Below are 19,515 nucleotides of genomic sequence, written 5' to 3'. Positions count from 1 at the left end.
AAAGTGCAAGGTGCTCAAAACAAACAACACACAAAAAGAAAAAGCTGGTATGCTAACAATAAGTACCTGCATGTAATCAAAAGGGGTAATGATCCATTGTGTTAATAGAATGGATTATTAAATTCAGCTATAAATTGGTTGAAATAGAATAGGTTAAAGAGGGACCATATGGGGAGTATGTTCTCTGTATCTCCTAATATTCCCCAATACAAGCATTGGTGTCCAGTGCTTGCATTTTGACTGGCTATGGCAGTATTAGCGCGTCATGTCTCCTATGGGAGGTACATTGCTATGACGTCTGCATGGCAGTCACATTCCCCTCGAACAGGAGCAGCGCTATTTTGCGCATGCTCAGTGGTTGATGACCGCGCTCTCAGCGCGCCGTGTGTTCCACAGAACAGGCATGCAGATGATGCATGTGGTCCAGCCACAGGAAGTTGTACTAACAAGGAACCGGAAGTGCTTGTCTCTCCGGTCGGCAAGGCGCAAGTATAAAAATAGATGATGCGCTACTCTGTTGCACACACTATGGCAGTTTGGGCATGAAACGGCCACCTGTAACACATGGCTACCTTGGCCCCAATTGACTTACAAGATGAGTAAACGAAACGCGTCGGGAGAAGGGGTATTGTATTCACCTCAGTGGGGATGAAAACGCATCTGATAAAAAAAAACCCGCAATTGGTGAGACCGTTCTTTTTTATATATATGCCACGGATTTTTCCTTTCCATAATAACCTCTAATGAGAAGGATATGAGGCATTCAATGGAAATACGGAATATATGACAATGATATGTCTATACCATGACGATTATGACTCCTATATAGGTATGTATTTATGAATTTCCCTAGGAACTCGCAATCTATGACTGGAGTCCAATTAGGGTCTAAAAGCTGGTCAGTATTTGTCAGTGCATGCAATTTATACAAATGAGGGCTATGCCAAATGCGTGGATAGATCTACATGAATGCTAATATTGACATAAGTAATCTGTAATTACCGTGAATCGATACAGTGGGTATTTTAAGATATTAGATTGGCAAGCCAGTATGCCACTGATTACAGGTCTGGTGGGCAATTTGTAATAGTTGTCATTTCAGTATCATCTGTGATTTTGTACTTGTAAGGCACTATTTTGTACGGTACTACAGCCTAAGGCCTGGTCGGCAAGTTGCAATTATTTATATTGGGGCACCAATGGTGTAGATGGTATTGAACCCAATAATTGAAAGACTGACAATAGTATATTCTGAGTTAAAGCAGAGGGCCTGCTACAGAGAAATTCTAAAACAGACATCTCTGGCCAGTAATTCTTATTGTTAGCATACCAGCTTTTTCTTTTTGTGTGTTGTTTGCTTTGAGCACGTTGCACTTTAGAATTTTAATATCTTGGAATAAAAGTTATATTTTAATCCCTATTCCAATTGCTGCAATAATTATATACTACATTTACTGTACATAGTGTCCCAGTCACATTAACCAGTTACTGTGACACAAGATGCACTCTCATATTGAAACTACAATTATTTGGATTCTAGAACATACTTGGAGATTGAGGGAGAACTGGACTGTCCCTCCTGGGAAGGCCAAGCTACAGCTGTAGCGGGAACATCATTTGCATTGAGCCAATCTGCAGTGGCCTCAGTAGCATACAGCTGCATAAAAGGAGAGAAAAAGGAACAAATATAAAGTTTAGACTATGCCTGGTATCTGTGGCATCAAGTATGACATGCAAATATGTTAAATTGGTCAATAAAGACACAATTACTATTAGTACATGTATAATATACGTTTCTGTCTATCTACAATGGATACAAAAAGTCTGCAAAAATTGGGAAAATTGACAGGTTTTCGTTATGTAAAAAAAAAAATCAGGAAAAAGAACCATTTCAGAACGTTTTCCATTTTTAATGTCACCTATAATCTGTATGAGTCCATTGAGAAACAAACTGAAATTAATTTGAAGGGGAAAGGGAAAAATAACAAATCTAGAATAATGTGGCTACATAAGTGTGAACACCATCTTATAATTGGGGTGTAGTTTCCTTCAGAATTAGAAAATCACATTTAACACCTGTTCCATAGTAGTCTATACACAGCTGTCATCATTAAGGCAATTCTGATTAACCCCATATAAAGTTTGAATGTTTCTAGTAGGAATTCTTACTTGATTCATTTTTTCGCTCCCCACTGTGGTCTAAATGGAATCCAAAACTGTGAATAGGAACTCTTGGTGTTTTTAGAAATGCGCATATTGGTTATATGTTTTTTATATTCGGCTTGATTTAAAGTTATGTTTTAATATTGTGACATTAAAGAAGGACAACATTTTGAAATTATTATTATTCGTGTGATTTTTCACATATATCTATATAATTCTGTCTTGTCTGAATATTTAAATATAAAAAACAAGATTTACCGTAAAGATACATAAATACAAGTATTTTCTGTTATTTAGTAGTCACACTTTGAAACACTGCTCCATAGACAATGGCATATCACATCATGGCTAATAATTAGTAAAAAAAATATATTTTTCTACCTTGAATCCCTCTTCTTTCAGTTGCTGGGCAGTGCCAAGGAAGTGGGGACGGAATGAATGCTACAATGCATCAATGAAAGGAAAGAAAAATTAAACTAAAACAAAAAGTTTTATTCTACTTTTTACGCACAGAATATAGAGTACACAAATTGCATGGAAAAGTTGTGTGTACTACAGCATCACAATCCAAATATTATAGTATAAGAACAATTATACAGCAATTATCAAATTCTCAAGCTTCATTACTGGAAAACATGTACGGTACATTATTTTGTCATGAAATTACCTTTAATCTTAAATAAATATATATTATATATATATATATATATATATATATATATATATATATACATATAGTTTTTATTTCCTAAAGCACTTGTTTCATAGGTAGAGCCTCGAGTATGCAGATCGGCTGATCACTGCAGGTCGGTCTTCTGTAGACTACTTTCGCACTAGGTTTTGGAATAGGCATTGGATGCATACATGGGGAAGATTCCTTTACGCAGTTACTCCTCCAGTGCCACAATATAGGAAAGCAGCAGCACCTGTAACTCATAGCCTCCCACACTAAAAAAATGTTAAGACTATGATATCCTTGTTTAGGGCTCGCTCCATCTTGCGTCTAAATCGGGCGCATGCAATTCGAATAAAAATCGGATTGCATTCCTATCAATTTAATCCTGTTCTCAGTGGCGTTTTTTTTTTCCTGCTCTATTCATATCACAATTGGACAGGAAAAAATTTGCAGCATGCTCAGATTGGATGACAAATTTGAATAGCACCCAAAAAAGTCTATGGGTGTGTGTAAAACATTGCACTCGGATATCTCCTGAGTGCAGTGCGATTCCCGCCGAGGCCGGCAGCAGAGGAGATGGAGAGATTATTTTCTCCTTCTCCTCCACACCTGATAGAGGATCGGAGCACAGAGCACTGATCCTCGGCGCACGTTCGCAGCAGAGCAGGAGCCGAGTGTCATTAGCACAGGGTTCCCCAACTCCAGTCCTCAAGGTCCACCAACAGATCAATTATCACCTGAGCAATACCAAGGAAATCCTGAAAACATGATCTGTTGGTGGGCCTTGAGGACTGGAGTTGGGGAACCCTGCATTAGCATATTGCATCAGATGCTATCGCAGTGGATGTGATATGTTAGTGTGTCTCTGGTCTTTCACTAAATGCCTCAGTACCTTTGCTTTATTATTCCATATAGCAAAAAAAAAGTATTCGGACATATGCTAGCCCGACAAAGGCCTCTTGTTTGGCCTCCATCAGTACAATATGGGTGTATGGATATGTATGATACATGCACCAAGAGCTTTCTCATCACGTATGGCAGGCGAACATTACCAGAAACACTGCATAGTAGCCTAGCTGTCCTTGTTTAGTTGTTATTTCTGAGGAAAGCTAAATATGACAGTACATTTTCCCTTTAGTGACCACCAAAGAGGAACTGTATTATGACATGCGGGCCATTTCAATGAATGGATGACTGTGTAAATTAAGTGCTTGCCCAGATTGTGGCCACCAAAGAGACTTTCTTTGCTTGTGTGTCTCACTCTCCCTCCCTGATGCCTTATCAGAGTATATGGAAAATGTTGATCCCTACAGATTACACCTTTAAGAATATTTTTTGTGCTATATGTATTCTGAAGGGGATTAAGTAAAAATAAAAAAAAAAAACGTAAAAAATGTCATTTCTATTCAGCACTAATATCAAACTGCTGAAGTTCATTACTTTATACTACTTTTCATTATTTTGATTGCATCGCTGACCAGCCGTACAGTTTGAAATTTGGCCCATTACTACAAATCCTCAAAAAATGTTGCAACCCTTGTGCGTAACCTAGTACATATTCCACTGCGGAATTGTCATGCCGGTTATTACTTACAATATAGTTATGTTACAGAGTAAATATATCAAGTTCTGTTGTACTGACCTGGATTCCAATCAGAATTCCCTTTTGGGGCAGTTTAAAACCAGTAGAGATCATGGCCTTCAGGAAGGCAGAGTAGATGTTTTGTCCATAGCAGGCCACCTGAAAAGAAAAAATGCTCGTTCATCAGGTGAAATGATCTTTTGGTCTGAATAAAAGTTCATGGTTCTCGGCAGCACATCATCCAGTGTAAACAGCATCTGTGTTGCCGAGAACAAGGGCAGCCTACGTGCACAGAACCAGGTATTACAGATCGTTGATTGCTCACCTGTCATTACTTGTTGTCTCCTGTTGTTCCTGATGCTACTCCGGTCCCATTGTGCCATTGTGTGAACACAGCGCCTGACTGGCTAGAAGTCAGAGTCACGAGCTCTCAATGCAAGTCTAGGAGAACCCCGTTTTGGCTTTCATAGAATTACATTGAGAAGTGAAGTCTGGTCCGCCCAGCAAAGGCTGGAGCAATCCAGCTAGACACAACTAGCAGAAGACGACGGGAGCAGTGCCAAGAACAGCAGAAGATGGCGGGTGGTAAGTATTCTACTACACAAAGGTAACATACATTAGTGATACCACTCCAGTGGTGAAATATAAAAAAAAAAATTCTGCAGTGGTGCTTTAAATTAATTTTAATACATTATTATGATGTACAATAACAAATCCCAAAAAATTATATTGGAGTACCGTGTTAGCTTGAAATATCTGTGTAAATACTTTTGTGTTTAACAAAAAAAAAAAGTATGCAAGGAGTGATACTTTTAAATGAAATCCGTCAGCATTTTTTTGCAGTGTAATCTGAGAGCAGCACAAGGTAGGGGCTGAGACACTGTTTTCAGTGATGTGTACCTTTTTAGGCTGTGTGCTCTTATTTCAATAAAATGAGTGTTTTATCATCAGGAGATTAACACTAGAGGGCTGGATGCTCACCTGCATCTTGGTCCAACCACGCCCCCAGTACTAATTAGCATATCACTGTCACTATACAATGTACACAGAAAGCTGTGGTGTGGGCGGGGTTAGCTTTCTGAGCTCTACTAACAGCTATACCTGAAAACTGCGATCATATCACAACTGCTGCACCCAGTAAACTAAACGACATATCGCTGGAATCAGGGTCTCAGTCTCTACATTATTTTGCCCTTAGATTGCAAAAACTAATAATAATAACTAACCAGAAACAATAGTATAATGTTTTTCTATCCTGTGAGAGCCAATTGTTTCCCAATTTTAGCTGTTCCTTTTTTATTCTAGATCTAGCTCTGCCTTCTAACATCAACCATATTAAACTTCACTTTTTTACCCTTCAGTCTCATACATCCCATTTAGGAGTCATTTATCCCTTATTTGCCCACTACTTCCATATCCACTGCTCCCCTTATCTGAGTTTATCTAGTTATTTATTAGAATTCCATGTGATGGAGCTGCGGTGCTTTACTGTTCTTTGCTGTTAATTCTGAATACTTATTTGATCAAATTCATTTTGTGCTTCAAACTTTTTCACGTGTTTGTCTTTTTTCAAGTGCAGTAAAATTAGGTGACCTCAAATAGGGTCTCATCTTAAATTTGGTATGATTTATTGTTAAAGGGAAACCTATCAGAAAACTCTACAACACCGAAACGATTTCAGGAGTGAAATTGGAAACGTATCCATGCTTGCCTGATCCAAGAGCTCATATGTATATGGGAATTGGGAGAAGTAGGTATCTGACAATTGAATGTCATGTTGACAGCTATCATATGTATAAACAGCTTAAAAACGGGAGTTTTTTATTTTTTTAAATTTTTTTTAGGCCAAGAGTAGAGTTGAGTGAATATGTTCAGAATCGGTCGCCGAATCTGAATTTGCCATATTTGTGCCATATTGGCACCCTATTCATGCCAAATTTATGTTTGAAAATCGATTCCAAACATATTTGTTAATTTCAACTCCCATTAGCTCCACTGATGTTCGGCAAATACAATATTTGTCGCCAATCGTAATCAGAACCGAATTGTGAAAAATTTGCTCATCTCTAGCCAAGAGATCACAGCTCAATATCTCTTTTGACTGAAATACCTAAATAGTTCAATAACAGCCATCAGAACGTCAAGTATGGAAATTATTTAGGATGTGAAACTTACCTCGCCCGTAGATGCCATCTCACAGCGCAGAATTGGATCAGCTCCTCTCAAGCGTGGCCAGGAGAACATTGGTGCCTGTATAAAGATGGTGATCATTAGCATGAACATGGTATTGCATTGCCTTTTTATGTTCCGCTATGATGCTTACCTTGATGCCAACATAATCTGCAGGGACGATGGGTCTTTCTAATGTTGGGAGAGGACTCTCATCAATTTTTTCTCCAATCATGACTTTGGTAGCAACATCGATAAAGTCAACTCCCAAAGTCTTGGACACAAATGGGAATGAACGGGAAGCTCTCAGGTTACATTCAATCACCTAGTCGGAGAGAGACTATGCAAATTAACCGATCAAATAAATAGTTTTGTCAGTGAATATACATTTATTATGGTAATGATAAAGGTTTAAAGGTTTCTACGAGTAATGAGTGTTCTTAGAAAAGCATCTAATTTGCAAAAAATGAATATCTTGCAGGTGGGTCAATATGTTCTGAGGATGATGAGTCTATGATTAGTCCTGCAGAAAAAAATATGATCACTTGGGGTCTATCCACAAGAACCCTTCTGGCTGTCATTTTGACTATCCAATCCAATTTCATGCAGATTGATACTTTTGATTCGCAGAAACTACTGCAACCTTTTGAGTCTATAATTTCGGTGCTCCTTCGCTTCCACTTCACTGTGTAGTAAATGTATTCCCTAAAAATAAAAAAGTATCCCTAATCTAGTGCTGGTGTAGGAAGTAAAGTCTACAATTTTCTTTCCATTCTCTACCACTAATGGATACTACTAGCTGAAATTGAACGATCTGTAAAAATGTTCCGGTGACTTTTATGAAACAAAGGCTCTATTGCGATCAAATTTACGGACTGTTATGTTTTATAATCCTTATTAGAGACATGAGGCACCATACTGGTAATAGTTGTAGGAATAGGGTTTAGTAATTATTACTACTACTAACTACAAAATAACAATAAATAGAATAACAATGAGAAAATGGGCTTTTGATCCTTTACAAAATGCACAACTCTTATTGTTGTGGTTGATACACACACCTATGTGAAATTCTGCTAATAAGGACACTAGTCCCATTAGGGATCTTGATCTCTATGTTACTATAACAGTAATGTGAATAGCTTTTCTCACTTATATGTACTTCTTAAAGGGAGCCTGTGATGTCCCAATATACTATTAACCTGCGGATATGGGGTTAATATGCAGGTTAATCATATTTTAAAGCTATGCAGCCACCGCATTGCCAGCCCTGTTAGCAGAAGGAAATTAATCTTATTCCTCCTGGTAGCCTTTGGCTTTCAGCCATAGAGGCGCGGCCAGTGTGGGCTCAATCACCGTTCAGTACAGAGTGAGCGGTGACTGTAATAATGCCACGGCACTGACTGACAGCCAGTTCAGGAGTGTAATAATATACAGCTAGCTGTCAGTCAGTGCCAGTCCATGGTTACAGCCGCTATGTACTATGTAGTGAGCGAAGACTGAAAGCAGTGCTATCCGCACCTCTATGACTGAAAGCTGGGAAAAATAAAGTTCACCTCCTCCTAGCAGTCAGGTTTTCAGTGCGGTGGCCGCACAGCTTTAGAACACTGTTAACCTACAGGTTAACCCCATATTTGAAGATTAATAGTGTTATTTTTATATGACAGGCTCCCTTTAAGTCCATATCAAAGCTATTACCCCCAAATAGACCAATAAATCATATCTACCAAGTTAAATACATGTTTAGCTTAATGTTTATTAAATTATTTAATCAAATGCAACAACACACAAAATCCCATAAAAAACATTAAAAACAGAGAATTAGGGCAGTGTATTAATCCCTTTAGGTCTCTGCTACAAGTATGATTCCTCAGCTTACAGTATATCCTACTCTATTTGTGGATTGTCTAAGGAGCTGTCTCCTGCACAGCAATAGGGCTAGTGGCATGGTTGTAGAGCCGGCCCAAACTGTGCACTGTCAGATGCTACAAATAGAGCCCGCTCTGCCTTTGCAGAATCGGAGGATCTGGCATGGACCAACAGCCTAGTCAGATTTAGAGCAGTGCTTGCAGGCTTTCAATCAAACAGTTTGAAACCACCCGCTCCTTGCCTATGAAAATGGTCACCTATGATAGTCTGCAGAGGTGGTCAGCCCTGTTTCCGCATCTGAGACCAAAGAGTGTGGGCCAGGGTGGCAACTATGCTGCTGGCCTAAACTCTTAAAGCACCAGAACAGTGTTTTATTTTATTGCAGAGCTGGAGTGGTTCTTTGAATCACTTGGTCTCATACTTACCTGCCACCATTTTCATCTTCTATCGCATTCGCCGCCATTAAGCATTAAAGAGCTCCAGTTATTCAAGCCTCTTACTTCTGTCATGGTTAATATCTTATATCTTCCTTTTATTATTGTAATCAATTGATATCTATATATCTAGCTTTAATAACTTTGTGTTTTGCATTAGCTTTATATGTCTTGTTCATACAGGCAATGAGACAGGGCGTTGGCTTTGTTTAAAATTGTTGTAACATTGAGAGTTGTTTTTGTAGCTAATTCTTGAGGGTAGCTATCTGAATCCATGATTTACAGCCTTTGCTCTTGAAGGTTACATATCCTTTTTAGGTAATATACGAAGTTATTCCCCTTTTTCTGTGGGTGTAATAGAAACTGGTGTCTTGGTATCTTAGAGCAGACAAGACTTGTACACTGCCAAATACTAGTTGTGTGTGTTCTTGTCCCTGGTGACTCTCTCCAAATCGGACCAACATGGGCAGATCTTGAGACCCTTTTAGTCCCACCCCAAATTAGCCCTCCAAGGAAAGGGGTTTCCACAACACTTTTCTAAGTGATGAACCTGCTAAGTAGAACCTAGAGTATGCAAGGGTGTAAGTTCAGGGGTCTAATCTACAATGGAGCTTTTGGTGGATCACTGGAGATTGTGCTGATGGGGATTTATTTTACCTACAACGCCATCCAGTGGAAAGTAAGCCGCTAACAGCAATTTCTCCAGTAACAGATGAAGTAAGGAGTTGTCAGCAGTGAGACCACCAATAATAAGCCTATAAACCTGGCATCTGTTTGCAGCAGAGCATATCATGTAAGTGTCTGAGTGTAAGTATGTACACATATGTTTTTAATACACTGCCACTTTAAACACAACATTTAGCAGAAAACAAACAAGCACCTATAGGATTCTTATCTATATCTAACACCTACTCACATAGTGACAGGTGACACGTTCTCTTTGTGACAGCACCCTGGTATTACTGTATTATACAGTCTGATAGGGGCTCTTTACTTATCAATGCCTTGTCAGGTTCCTCACAGAATGGTGATTGACAGATCAATAGTGTAGTGACGGAGCGCAGAGAAGCTGGTATTATGCAGGCAGCCCACATACATCTGTCTGCAGACGCAGGAGAAGGAAGCAACATGGAACTAGATTGCTTTAGAAATTATCCCAAAAGACTTGCAGAACTGACTACTGAATGTTTGAGAGTATGACTATTACTTGGCTACCCAGCCCTAATATATGAGTATGGCAGTTGAAAAATGAGTAATGTAATCATTCTTAATAAATTGTGTCTGATTACAAGTGAAGATTAGTCAATTTCTGCATTAACTGAATCATCCCGAGAAGAGGATGTGAATTTTTTCACAGACACAACACTTTGATTGGAAGCTATTTTCATCTCTCATCTGCAAAAAATCCAAGAAATATTTATCTTTCAATCCATAAAACTGCAGAAAAGTATGCCTTCTAATAGTTTAGTGGTTCCCAACCTTTCTTAGTCGTGAGCCACATCCAGGGCCCCCACACTACAGTAATCAAAAGAGATAGCTTGAGGGCACCACCCAATATCAAAGGGGATCCACGACCACACACATATAGCATATAATGAGAAAGAAGAAAAAGAAGTGTGAATATGGGACGTCATCAACCCTATAATAAAAACGGCAATACTTCGAATAGAAAGTATTGTGTATGAATAAAATGTATCATTAATTTTCTATTCAAAGTATTGCCGGTTTTATTATAGGGTTGATCAAGTCCCATATACACACTTCTTTTTCTTCTTTCTCACACTACAGTAATCGTGACACACAGAGCCCACCACTACTGGAAAGAAGAAATCCACAGATTCCCCATAGAAAGCACACTGAAACCATGCACCCCCTCCCATATAGGCAGTATAATTACCTACAGGGGTCCCCACTAGACCCTCATTCGGTGTTCTCATACCAAGGACGTACTCCACACTGTCACATTTAATTTCAAGCTCCCCTCTAACAGTATCATCCTATCTCGAGCTTAAAATGTATTTCTCTCCTCCTTCCACCAACACTCCACAAATATATGTACGTACAAATCTTCTCTTTTTTGCAGGTCTAGTCATAAATGTCACCAATCAGAGTCCTCTTCATAACTGTTTGCTAAACCAGGTGTCAGACTGCCACGAGCCACCCATTTAGGGACCACGATCGATCCACATGTGGCTCCCAAGGTTGGAGACCCCTTTTGTAGCTGAATCATTTGCTTCCATAGTTGTCACGTTATTTGTCATAATGGTTTCTGATCCATGCTAACATTAAAGCATAAAGACACCGTTCATGTGTGAGGTCACTTTTCATCTAAAGGAGTGGGCTCACACAGTTTTGCCTAAGATCAGTGCCATGAATAAAGCATGGGATCTTTACACCCTCCAAGAGACTCTTGCCCCAAAGATACAGAAGAAAGTTAGTGATTAATACTTTTTCCATGAAGAATCAAGTCACAAAACAAAAGCAATAACTAAGTGACACGGTGAACAAAACCTTAAAATTGTGGGTCCATCACAGGACACTTACAAGATTTTGACATGGAACCCAAACTTGGGTGACTTAACCATTATCTTAGGTCTTTTTTCACAACTTTTGAATCTCTCTTTCTCTCTCTAGACTATATCCTCTGATTATCATAGTGTTCTCCGATAAGAATTGTAGTGGGGTTTCATGTTTTGATTTGTTTGTTTTTTACATTTTAATATGAGGATTAGATTAAGCCTGGCTAACCGCAAACAATCCTGTCTATATCCAGTCAGTTGGCTTTAATCATTAATTAAATTTGGACCAATGGTTAATTGTAAAGAGAGAATAATATTTTCAAATTAATTAAAGTGGCTTCATTCACAATGTTTCACTACATTCAGTCTTGGTATTTTGTTATTTATTGCTCTAATATTCCACCCGCATTGACTCCTTCTATATCACATCACCGGAAAGTTCAGTTATAGTAGAACGCAACGTATCATGACTTTTCTCACCAGAACATCGTTTCCTCTCACAAGGAACTGAACATTGAATGGTCCAGAAATGGCAAAAGCATTTGCAATTTTCTTGGTTGCAATTTTCACCTGCAAATGACAGCAAAGTTACACAGTATATTCTTAAATTCCACATTCCAGTACTGTATGTAGAGAGACAAATGTGATGTGATACAAACAGATAGCTTTATCTATGCCCTAAATGTTAGATTTAAAAGGGGTTTTCATAGGCTAAAATATTTGCCTAAATAACCAAAATTAAATTACTTACCAGGCAAATCTTTTAGTAATAAGTAAGTAATGGTTACTTAATGGTTATATGCTATTTATTTTCTTTAGTCTAATTTTTGTCAATCATAAAGAATTCCTTTAATCATTAGATGCCAACTCATGCCGTTCAGTCCTCATGCACACAGTCATATTACAGCTCGGTTTTGGACAAAGCTGTAATCAAGCTTATGTATACTTACACTTGTATATGCCCATCTCCTATCTATAGAGGTCATCGGCTTTCTCCAGTAGTCCCACGGACAATGTATCAAGCATAGGTTGAGCATTTGCACCTAAACTTAATTCAGAACGGGTTGGCAGAGCCCTATTCTTAGGATCACTGGGGTCTCAGCGGTAAGACCTCCCGCGATCAGCAAATTATCCTTTATCGTAGGGGATGGCTGTCTTTTTTAGGAATAACCCTTTAAGATGCAGAAAAAGACTAGAAGTCCTGTACAGACACTGAACATGCAGGACTTGGGATTGAAGCTCGACAGCCTGATTCTTTATGATTGTAGATATGGTTTAAAAAAACTCTTAAAATGTGATGTTGCTGTTGGCGAACATTATTAAGCCTTACTCTAAATATAAATAATATATAAAGATAGTTGGTGTATTTTGGAACCTAATCTCCAAAAAACAGACTACAGTTTAGATTTTATCATTTCCTGGTGATAGCTATAGTTTATATTGGCACGATTGTGCGCATCTCACATTTTTAAGAGGTTGGTTTACAAGTGCCAAGTAGGCTCTACCATGGGTAAAGTCCAGAACATCTGTTAAAGTCACGATACATCTGTTGGCTTCCTCAGTATGTAATCTAAATGTCATTATTTCTGCCATCACTGTGTGTCTAGGGGAGGTAAATAAACTATGATTGTGACATGACAAGCAGAGTCATATTCTGCAGGTTTCTACTGACCATAGCACAGGAGTAAATGTAGACACCAAACAACAACGTCACTCAATAATTGAGTCATAGTGGTGAGATGGCTCACTGAATCCATAATGCTTTGGAAATTAACATTAGGGGAAATGTGCTCAGTTTGAGGTTTTTTTTATATTATTGTAATATAAACGTACTGTATATTCTATTGAATTATCTTTAATTATTAACATTTATTTGTAAGATGATCAAATTACTAAACCTGCTTCTTTAAATTACTTGACTTAGTATTACATTACTTAAAAGGGTAGGTTTATGTCCTTAACCCTGTAGATTTTTTGCCCCCGACCTCTATGTTTGCTATTGTGGTCGTGCTTCCAGTTTTAGAACAGTGTCCTATACATTATTCACGTATGAGAAAGGGGAACATGTGTACTTGGAGCTGAGGTCGACTCCCAGAGTCACGTTTGTGAATAGATTACTGTACCACTATAATGACAGTTTCTTCTTAAAATGGAGCTTGCCAACAGAAAATTACTGTATAAACCAAGCACTGGGCTCGGTGCACCCTTGGCGTGGCTGAACAGCTCAGTGCACCTTCACACCTACTAGTTTTTCATCTATCTTCTTGCTTAGTTGACAGTTCTGGTTTTACAGTAGGAGAGCAGAGATAGCTGGAAATCAAGAGGATGGGGAGGTGTACTGAATTGTTTGGCCACACGTAGGGCTCGTGCACACGACTGAATTTCTCAGACGTGGTTTTCATGGATAGTACTCGTACCTATGATATCCTATTGGGCTATGCGCATGTCCAATTTTTTCCTTGGATCAAGTGATCCACACAAAAAATATGGCACATGTCCGATTTTGATCCTAGTGTCTATCAGTGACATTCAAATGCGGTCCAGTTTTCACGGACTGGCGGAATGAAGAAGGTGGAGAAACTCTTTTTTTTCCTGTTTCCACATCTGAGAAAATTCAATGTCACTCTGATCAAAGTCTGATCAGAATAATCTGACCATTTTTCTTGGATGTAGGAGAAAATGGTTATTGGCCCTAACCTAAGGGTGGACTAAGCAAGGGTGCTTTGTATGAACAGTCATTTTGTACTGATAGATTTCCTTTTAAGGCCGGGGTCACACAATAGTATATTCTCTTTGCAAGAGAATCGGATTGATTATGTTAATGTCACTCTGATAAAACTCTGATCTGAGTTTGAGCAGAGTGTCAGCTTAGTGTGATCCGATTTTGTCTTGCGAGAAAATCGGAGCACAGATGTGGAGAACTTAATTTCTCCATCTTCTCCATTGTTTGAGTCTGTGGAAATCGGACTGCATTCACATGACATCTGAGCGCAGTCTGATGTTTTACATGCACCCATAGAATTGAATGGGTGAGTGTCTTCTGATTTGCAGATCCACTCACAGATCCGCACTATCCCAAGGTATAACATTGGTCTGAGTGCTATCCGACAAAACATCAGTTAGCGCTCATCTAAGTTATATGCTTGTGTGAGTGAGCCAAGAGTGTGCTCACATTGAGATTTTTACTGATTTGTTGTAGTGGAAACTCAAGGTTCTTGAATAGTTTTGAAATTAGAAAGATTTTATAAAGTTTCCACTCAGCTTCTTCTCCAAAAGTCAACAAAAAGACTCAATGTAAGTACACCTTAAACCTTACTTCTAACGTTAATATATCAGGCAGGATTGAGAAGAATGGGCAGATGTAAAGAAAAAAAAATCAAATGGGAACTAATAATGCTATGCTATGTTATCGATATGTGTGAAAGACGAGGACAGAGTTAAATGAATGGTTTTTCATACAAAAACTCACAATGAAACTAAAGGCAAAAAGGGCATTTTAATGGAAAGATGGTCAATGCGAACCTTCGTGCCTGATCATTGCCCACTGGAAATAGGCCCAGCAATCAAGTGACAAATTGTAATACATTTTTATTTATTACATCTTTCAAGTTGACCTAGAAGTCTTTATTAGTCGTCAACACATTCTGTCATGTACACAGGGGATGTGCTGCCAACAGTAATGTAACAAGATTTGTATGAATGAACGTATGAATGCTTGCTCATACAAAAACCTCTTGACTCATTATAGGGTTACTAGCCGAGCACCTACCGTCTTGCCATATCAACAACCAGCAGTCATTGTGGCAATGCTGTTGCATATGACCCATAGGTAGAGCGAATTTGTTCAGAAAACTATCCCCGAATCAGAATGTGCCATAATCGTGCCATATTTGTACCATATTCATGCAAATTTATGTTTGATGATCGGTTCCGAACATATTCATTCATTTCTACTTCCATTGACTTCAATGACGTTCGGCAGTGTTGGGCGAATGTTGCAAAAACAAAATTCGATGCCGATCATAATCGAAACTCATTATTTAAAAATTCGCTTAACTCTTGCTGTAGGCTAATGGGGCACATTCTGAATTCTCTACTTTGGGCTTAAAAAATGTGTCCAAGTCCAAATAGTAGTTGAATAAGCAAAGTCACACTACATAAATACAGAGGAATGTGAGCACTGACAGATGCACAAATCAGTATATTTGGAGCTGGACTTAGTTTGCTTTATAATTAATAGATGGTCATTTTCTCTTTCAATCACAAGGGAATAAATGCCACTTTACCTTTTCAAGTGCTCCCTGGCTGATAGTCTGTGTGGGAATCATAAGAGTAGCATCTCCCGAGTGGACTCCGGCATCCTCCACATGCTCCGAAATAGCATTACAAATGACCTATACAAATGAAAATAATTCATGTTACAATTGACTTTCTCGTTTATCATGTGCACCGTTTTCCAACTGGCAATCCGGGACCCACATTTTGCCTCTCAAGCTACATTCTCTAATGAAGCTTTCACAACTGTAAGAAACCTTGTCATTACAAAACTGAAAATCTAACAGTTCCATTTGGATAACAGAATGCGATGCCCGGCCAGCAGTTAGTGATCTGTAATGATAGAGCTCCTCCAGACGACATGAATAACATTAACATGAGTCATGAGATGTTCCAACATGCCCCAAGTTCACACTTTTAATAAAAGTGATGGTAGGAACTACATATATAGGTTAGACATAAGACTTTTAAAATATTACATAGGTAATTAGAACTCCATCTTTCTATTCTATGACTCTTGGGTTGATTCTGTAGGTGTCAAACATAAAAGATATTAGGGCAATATCCAAATAATTTTGAATTAATTATTACTTGAATTCTCCACTTATTTTTTTCTGCTGGATATTTTTTATAACTTGACAACTGAATGTTATCATTCCCCTATTTGATGGGTGTATTTCTACACAGCCTGATACTGTTAGCATTGACTGGATAGTGTGAAAGTGTTACCCAAGGAGTAACATCCAGTTGTTAATTTATTCATAAATTTCTAACAGAAATAAAATAAAGTAGAATTCTAAGATAAGGGGTTTACAAAGAGGCAGAATTGGGTTTATGTTCATTAACATAGACATAACCTGTTGGATTAAAGTTGGTAGAGCCCTCATCCTACTTCTGGGATCCATACCTTGCTTCAAGAGTTGCGGCAGATGCGTGCCACATAGAAGCATTGGCTGAACATGGACATGGCCCTCTGAAGAATATAGAAGGTTAGAAAACAGATATGCCAGTGATTCCATTAGACTTCAAAACTGAAAGCCACACACATTCACCTCCAACTCTCTACCGTGTACCGGCTGAAGAGGATTACCAAATGGCCATCATGATTGGTGGCGGAGGATTTTTGGTTCTTAAGGTGCTGGAGGCACCATTATCTGCTATAATCTGGCCATGAGAAGGAATGAAATGTTTGATTCCTGCTTTAGATACAAAGTCCACTTTCTGCTGGTGATTACCACGTCATAATTATAGCTTTGTGGTAGATTGATAGTTTGACCCCAGTGCTGCTCTGCCTACTATAACTGGAGACAGAAATATGCAACTAGTATAAGACATTATGACAACTATGCCAATGAATTACTAGTAGTCATAATCCCTATTTGGTACAGTTTCTCCTTGCAGAAAGTGACAAGTTGGTATAGGGAGACTTCTAGGCCATGCAATGTTCCCACGGAAAATTAAATATGCAAATGGCCTCTTCATAGAGGAAAAGAGCAGGAACGTAGAATCCACAGTCACGTGTCAAGGCTCTTTAGAAGGTTGATATTGACTTTTATGATTGCTACTTCCAAAAGGTGCTATCTTCCTATGATAAGAAGATGCTTGCATATTTAACTCCTATTTGTCCCATTAATGTCTTGAAAAACTTATACATAACTTTATCTCATTAGCGTAACTACTTACACGGCCTTCTTTTGCAACAGCATCCATCTCCACTTCTCGTGCTCCTTCAATGAACTTGGTGATCACCACTGGGTGCGCCTGCAAAGATAATATTCCAACAAAGTTTAGTATTTGCCCCAAAATATATGCAGATTGGATCTGTGATATAAGAAAATCTAACACTCTTGCCTTAAAAAAAATATTTAAAGGCCCATATGGCTGAAAAATAAAGTACCCAGATGTTACTTGGGAAAGCTGCCATCTCCTTTCTCAGATCTTCTGATAGTTGATCATGTCAGTCTCCAGTAGAGGAGAGCTTGCATCACTCGATATAAGTCTTTCTCAGATCAAACCTGCTTCCACAAAAATACTTTTCTTCCTACTAAACCACCCTGAGAGTGTTTAAAGACACTTTCATCTTCTGAGTTACAACTTCACAGGATGTTCTTTAAATGCATAAAAACCCCTCACTCGTACCAAAAAAGTGTAATATGAAGATAAGCTCCATTACTTTAAGAGCTGGCAAGATGTGAACATTTTGCTGCCAGTTAAGTATGAATTATATATAAGAGTTTAAGTCATTGATATATCAGTGCAAACCATTCACACGTGGGTATTTCAATAGGTACTTTCTAGTAATATCTCTATGTGTAGTTTAATTGAAATATTTCTACAAAAAAATAAGTGTGTGTATGTGATATATATATTATATATATATAATATATTTTTTATATACTGAATATATATATGTATTCATAGTTGATAGGTGCCACCCTGAGAATTTTATTAAATAAATATATATATATTTATGGTATATGATTTACTTTCATTAAATATTCATTTTATGTCTAACTTCTATGTATGCTTGGCATTTTTCAAAGCTCCGATACAAATGGATGGAGAGTCCCACATCTGTTCTGGAGATAGATGTGGTTCCGAGAGGTTAGACTTCTATCATTCTACCAAACATTTATGACATATACTGTCAACATGGCCCAAATGTCCCAGATAAGATAACCGATTCAACATGTAAAATAGCCAATTAACAGGCTAAGAAAAGATTATAGACACTAATTTCCTTCTTTCGTTGCTCTTCAATAAACGCTGGCTTGGGAGAGCTATGAGCAACTTTTGTGCCACCCCCTGCACAGCATATTACATAAATGCCTCTAAGGGAAAATGGCTGTGATGTCCCAGACAGAAAGATGGAAACCTCCATATGAAATCAGTGTCAGGCAGACAAATGTAAAGGACTGACTATAACAGAGGAATCTTACCTGTGACACACGAGTGGCTTCAGCTAGGAAGTTCTTCAGTTCTTCATCTCCATATACCACATTCATTGCTGATCCACTAGAAGCGCAAGAGAAATACATTTATTAAAGAAAGCGTTTTACTATAGCAGAAAAACAACACAGTATTTAAAGATTTCAAGGTTACCTGAGCACATAGGAAGGACGCAGTAAGCATGGGTAACCAACAGTCTTTGTAAACTGCAGAGCATCATCCTATTATGACAAAATAATTATTGAATTATGAATATTACAGGATTAATTGAACAACCGTATTAGCCCTTAAGAACCTTAACAAGTAGCCGATCTGTACAATATATTAGAAATATGGTGGTTACCAGAGAATTAACAGCTTTCCATGGTGCTTGGGCAATCTGAAGCTCATCCAGGACAGCAGAAAATATGGAGCGATCTTCAGCCCGATCAATCTGCAGTGGGCTGGTGCCCATGATCTTCACTCCATTCTTGTGCAAAGGTACTGCCAAATTATTGGGGATCTGCCCTCCTACTGAGATGATGCAGCCATCACATTGCTAAATATAAAGAAAATAACCAATTGTCATCCATCCTTTTAAAAGTTTTTAATATATACACCCATCGATGATGACACCACTTAAATGCTTGATGAAGGCTAAAGTATAGCCGACATGTTACATATTGGATTTGACATATAGTGTTTGAAACGTTCTTTTGGATCGCTACTTCCAATTTTATTTTTGGATCCATATTTGTGTGTGTGCCTGGGACTGAGTTCACCGGATATTGTGTGCTCGCTCATCATTTGATGCTGGGAGTGCTGCTCAACCCATTGCTATATCTACATTAAAATGCTGCTGTCATTGATGGGTGGCATCGAAATGGTTATTAGCAGCAA

General features: G+C 38.3%; 1 protein-coding gene across 1 annotated transcript in view; it reads right to left on the bottom strand.

The window, feature by feature from the left end:
- The window catches only part of CPS1 (carbamoyl-phosphate synthase 1), an 86,674-nt gene that overhangs the window by 4,963 nt on the left and 62,196 nt on the right, over nt 1-19,515 (bottom strand). Inside the window, exons 26-36 of the mRNA XM_073553208.1 lie at nt 18,980-19,174; nt 18,790-18,857; nt 18,627-18,702; nt 17,371-17,448; nt 15,699-15,806; nt 11,893-11,982; nt 6,745-6,915; nt 6,597-6,671; nt 4,482-4,580; nt 2,545-2,604; nt 1,548-1,657 (exon numbers count right to left, since the gene is read on the bottom strand). Coding sequence (XP_073409309.1) covers nt 1,548-1,657; nt 2,545-2,604; nt 4,482-4,580; nt 6,597-6,671; nt 6,745-6,915; nt 11,893-11,982; nt 15,699-15,806; nt 17,371-17,448; nt 18,627-18,702; nt 18,790-18,857; nt 18,980-19,174 — 1,130 coding nt within the window. The remainder of the gene's footprint in view (nt 1-1,547; nt 1,658-2,544; nt 2,605-4,481; nt 4,581-6,596; nt 6,672-6,744; nt 6,916-11,892; nt 11,983-15,698; nt 15,807-17,370; nt 17,449-18,626; nt 18,703-18,789; nt 18,858-18,979; nt 19,175-19,515) is intronic.

This window comes from Dendrobates tinctorius, unplaced genomic scaffold, assembly GCF_039654945.1.
Source record: "Dendrobates tinctorius isolate UK_male_01 unplaced genomic scaffold, ASM3965494v1 ptg000199l, whole genome shotgun sequence".
NCBI lineage: Eukaryota > Metazoa > Chordata > Amphibia > Anura > Dendrobatidae > Dendrobates > Dendrobates tinctorius.
Note: the sequence above shows the minus strand (reverse complement) of the source record. Positions and strands in the feature narration are given on the sequence as shown.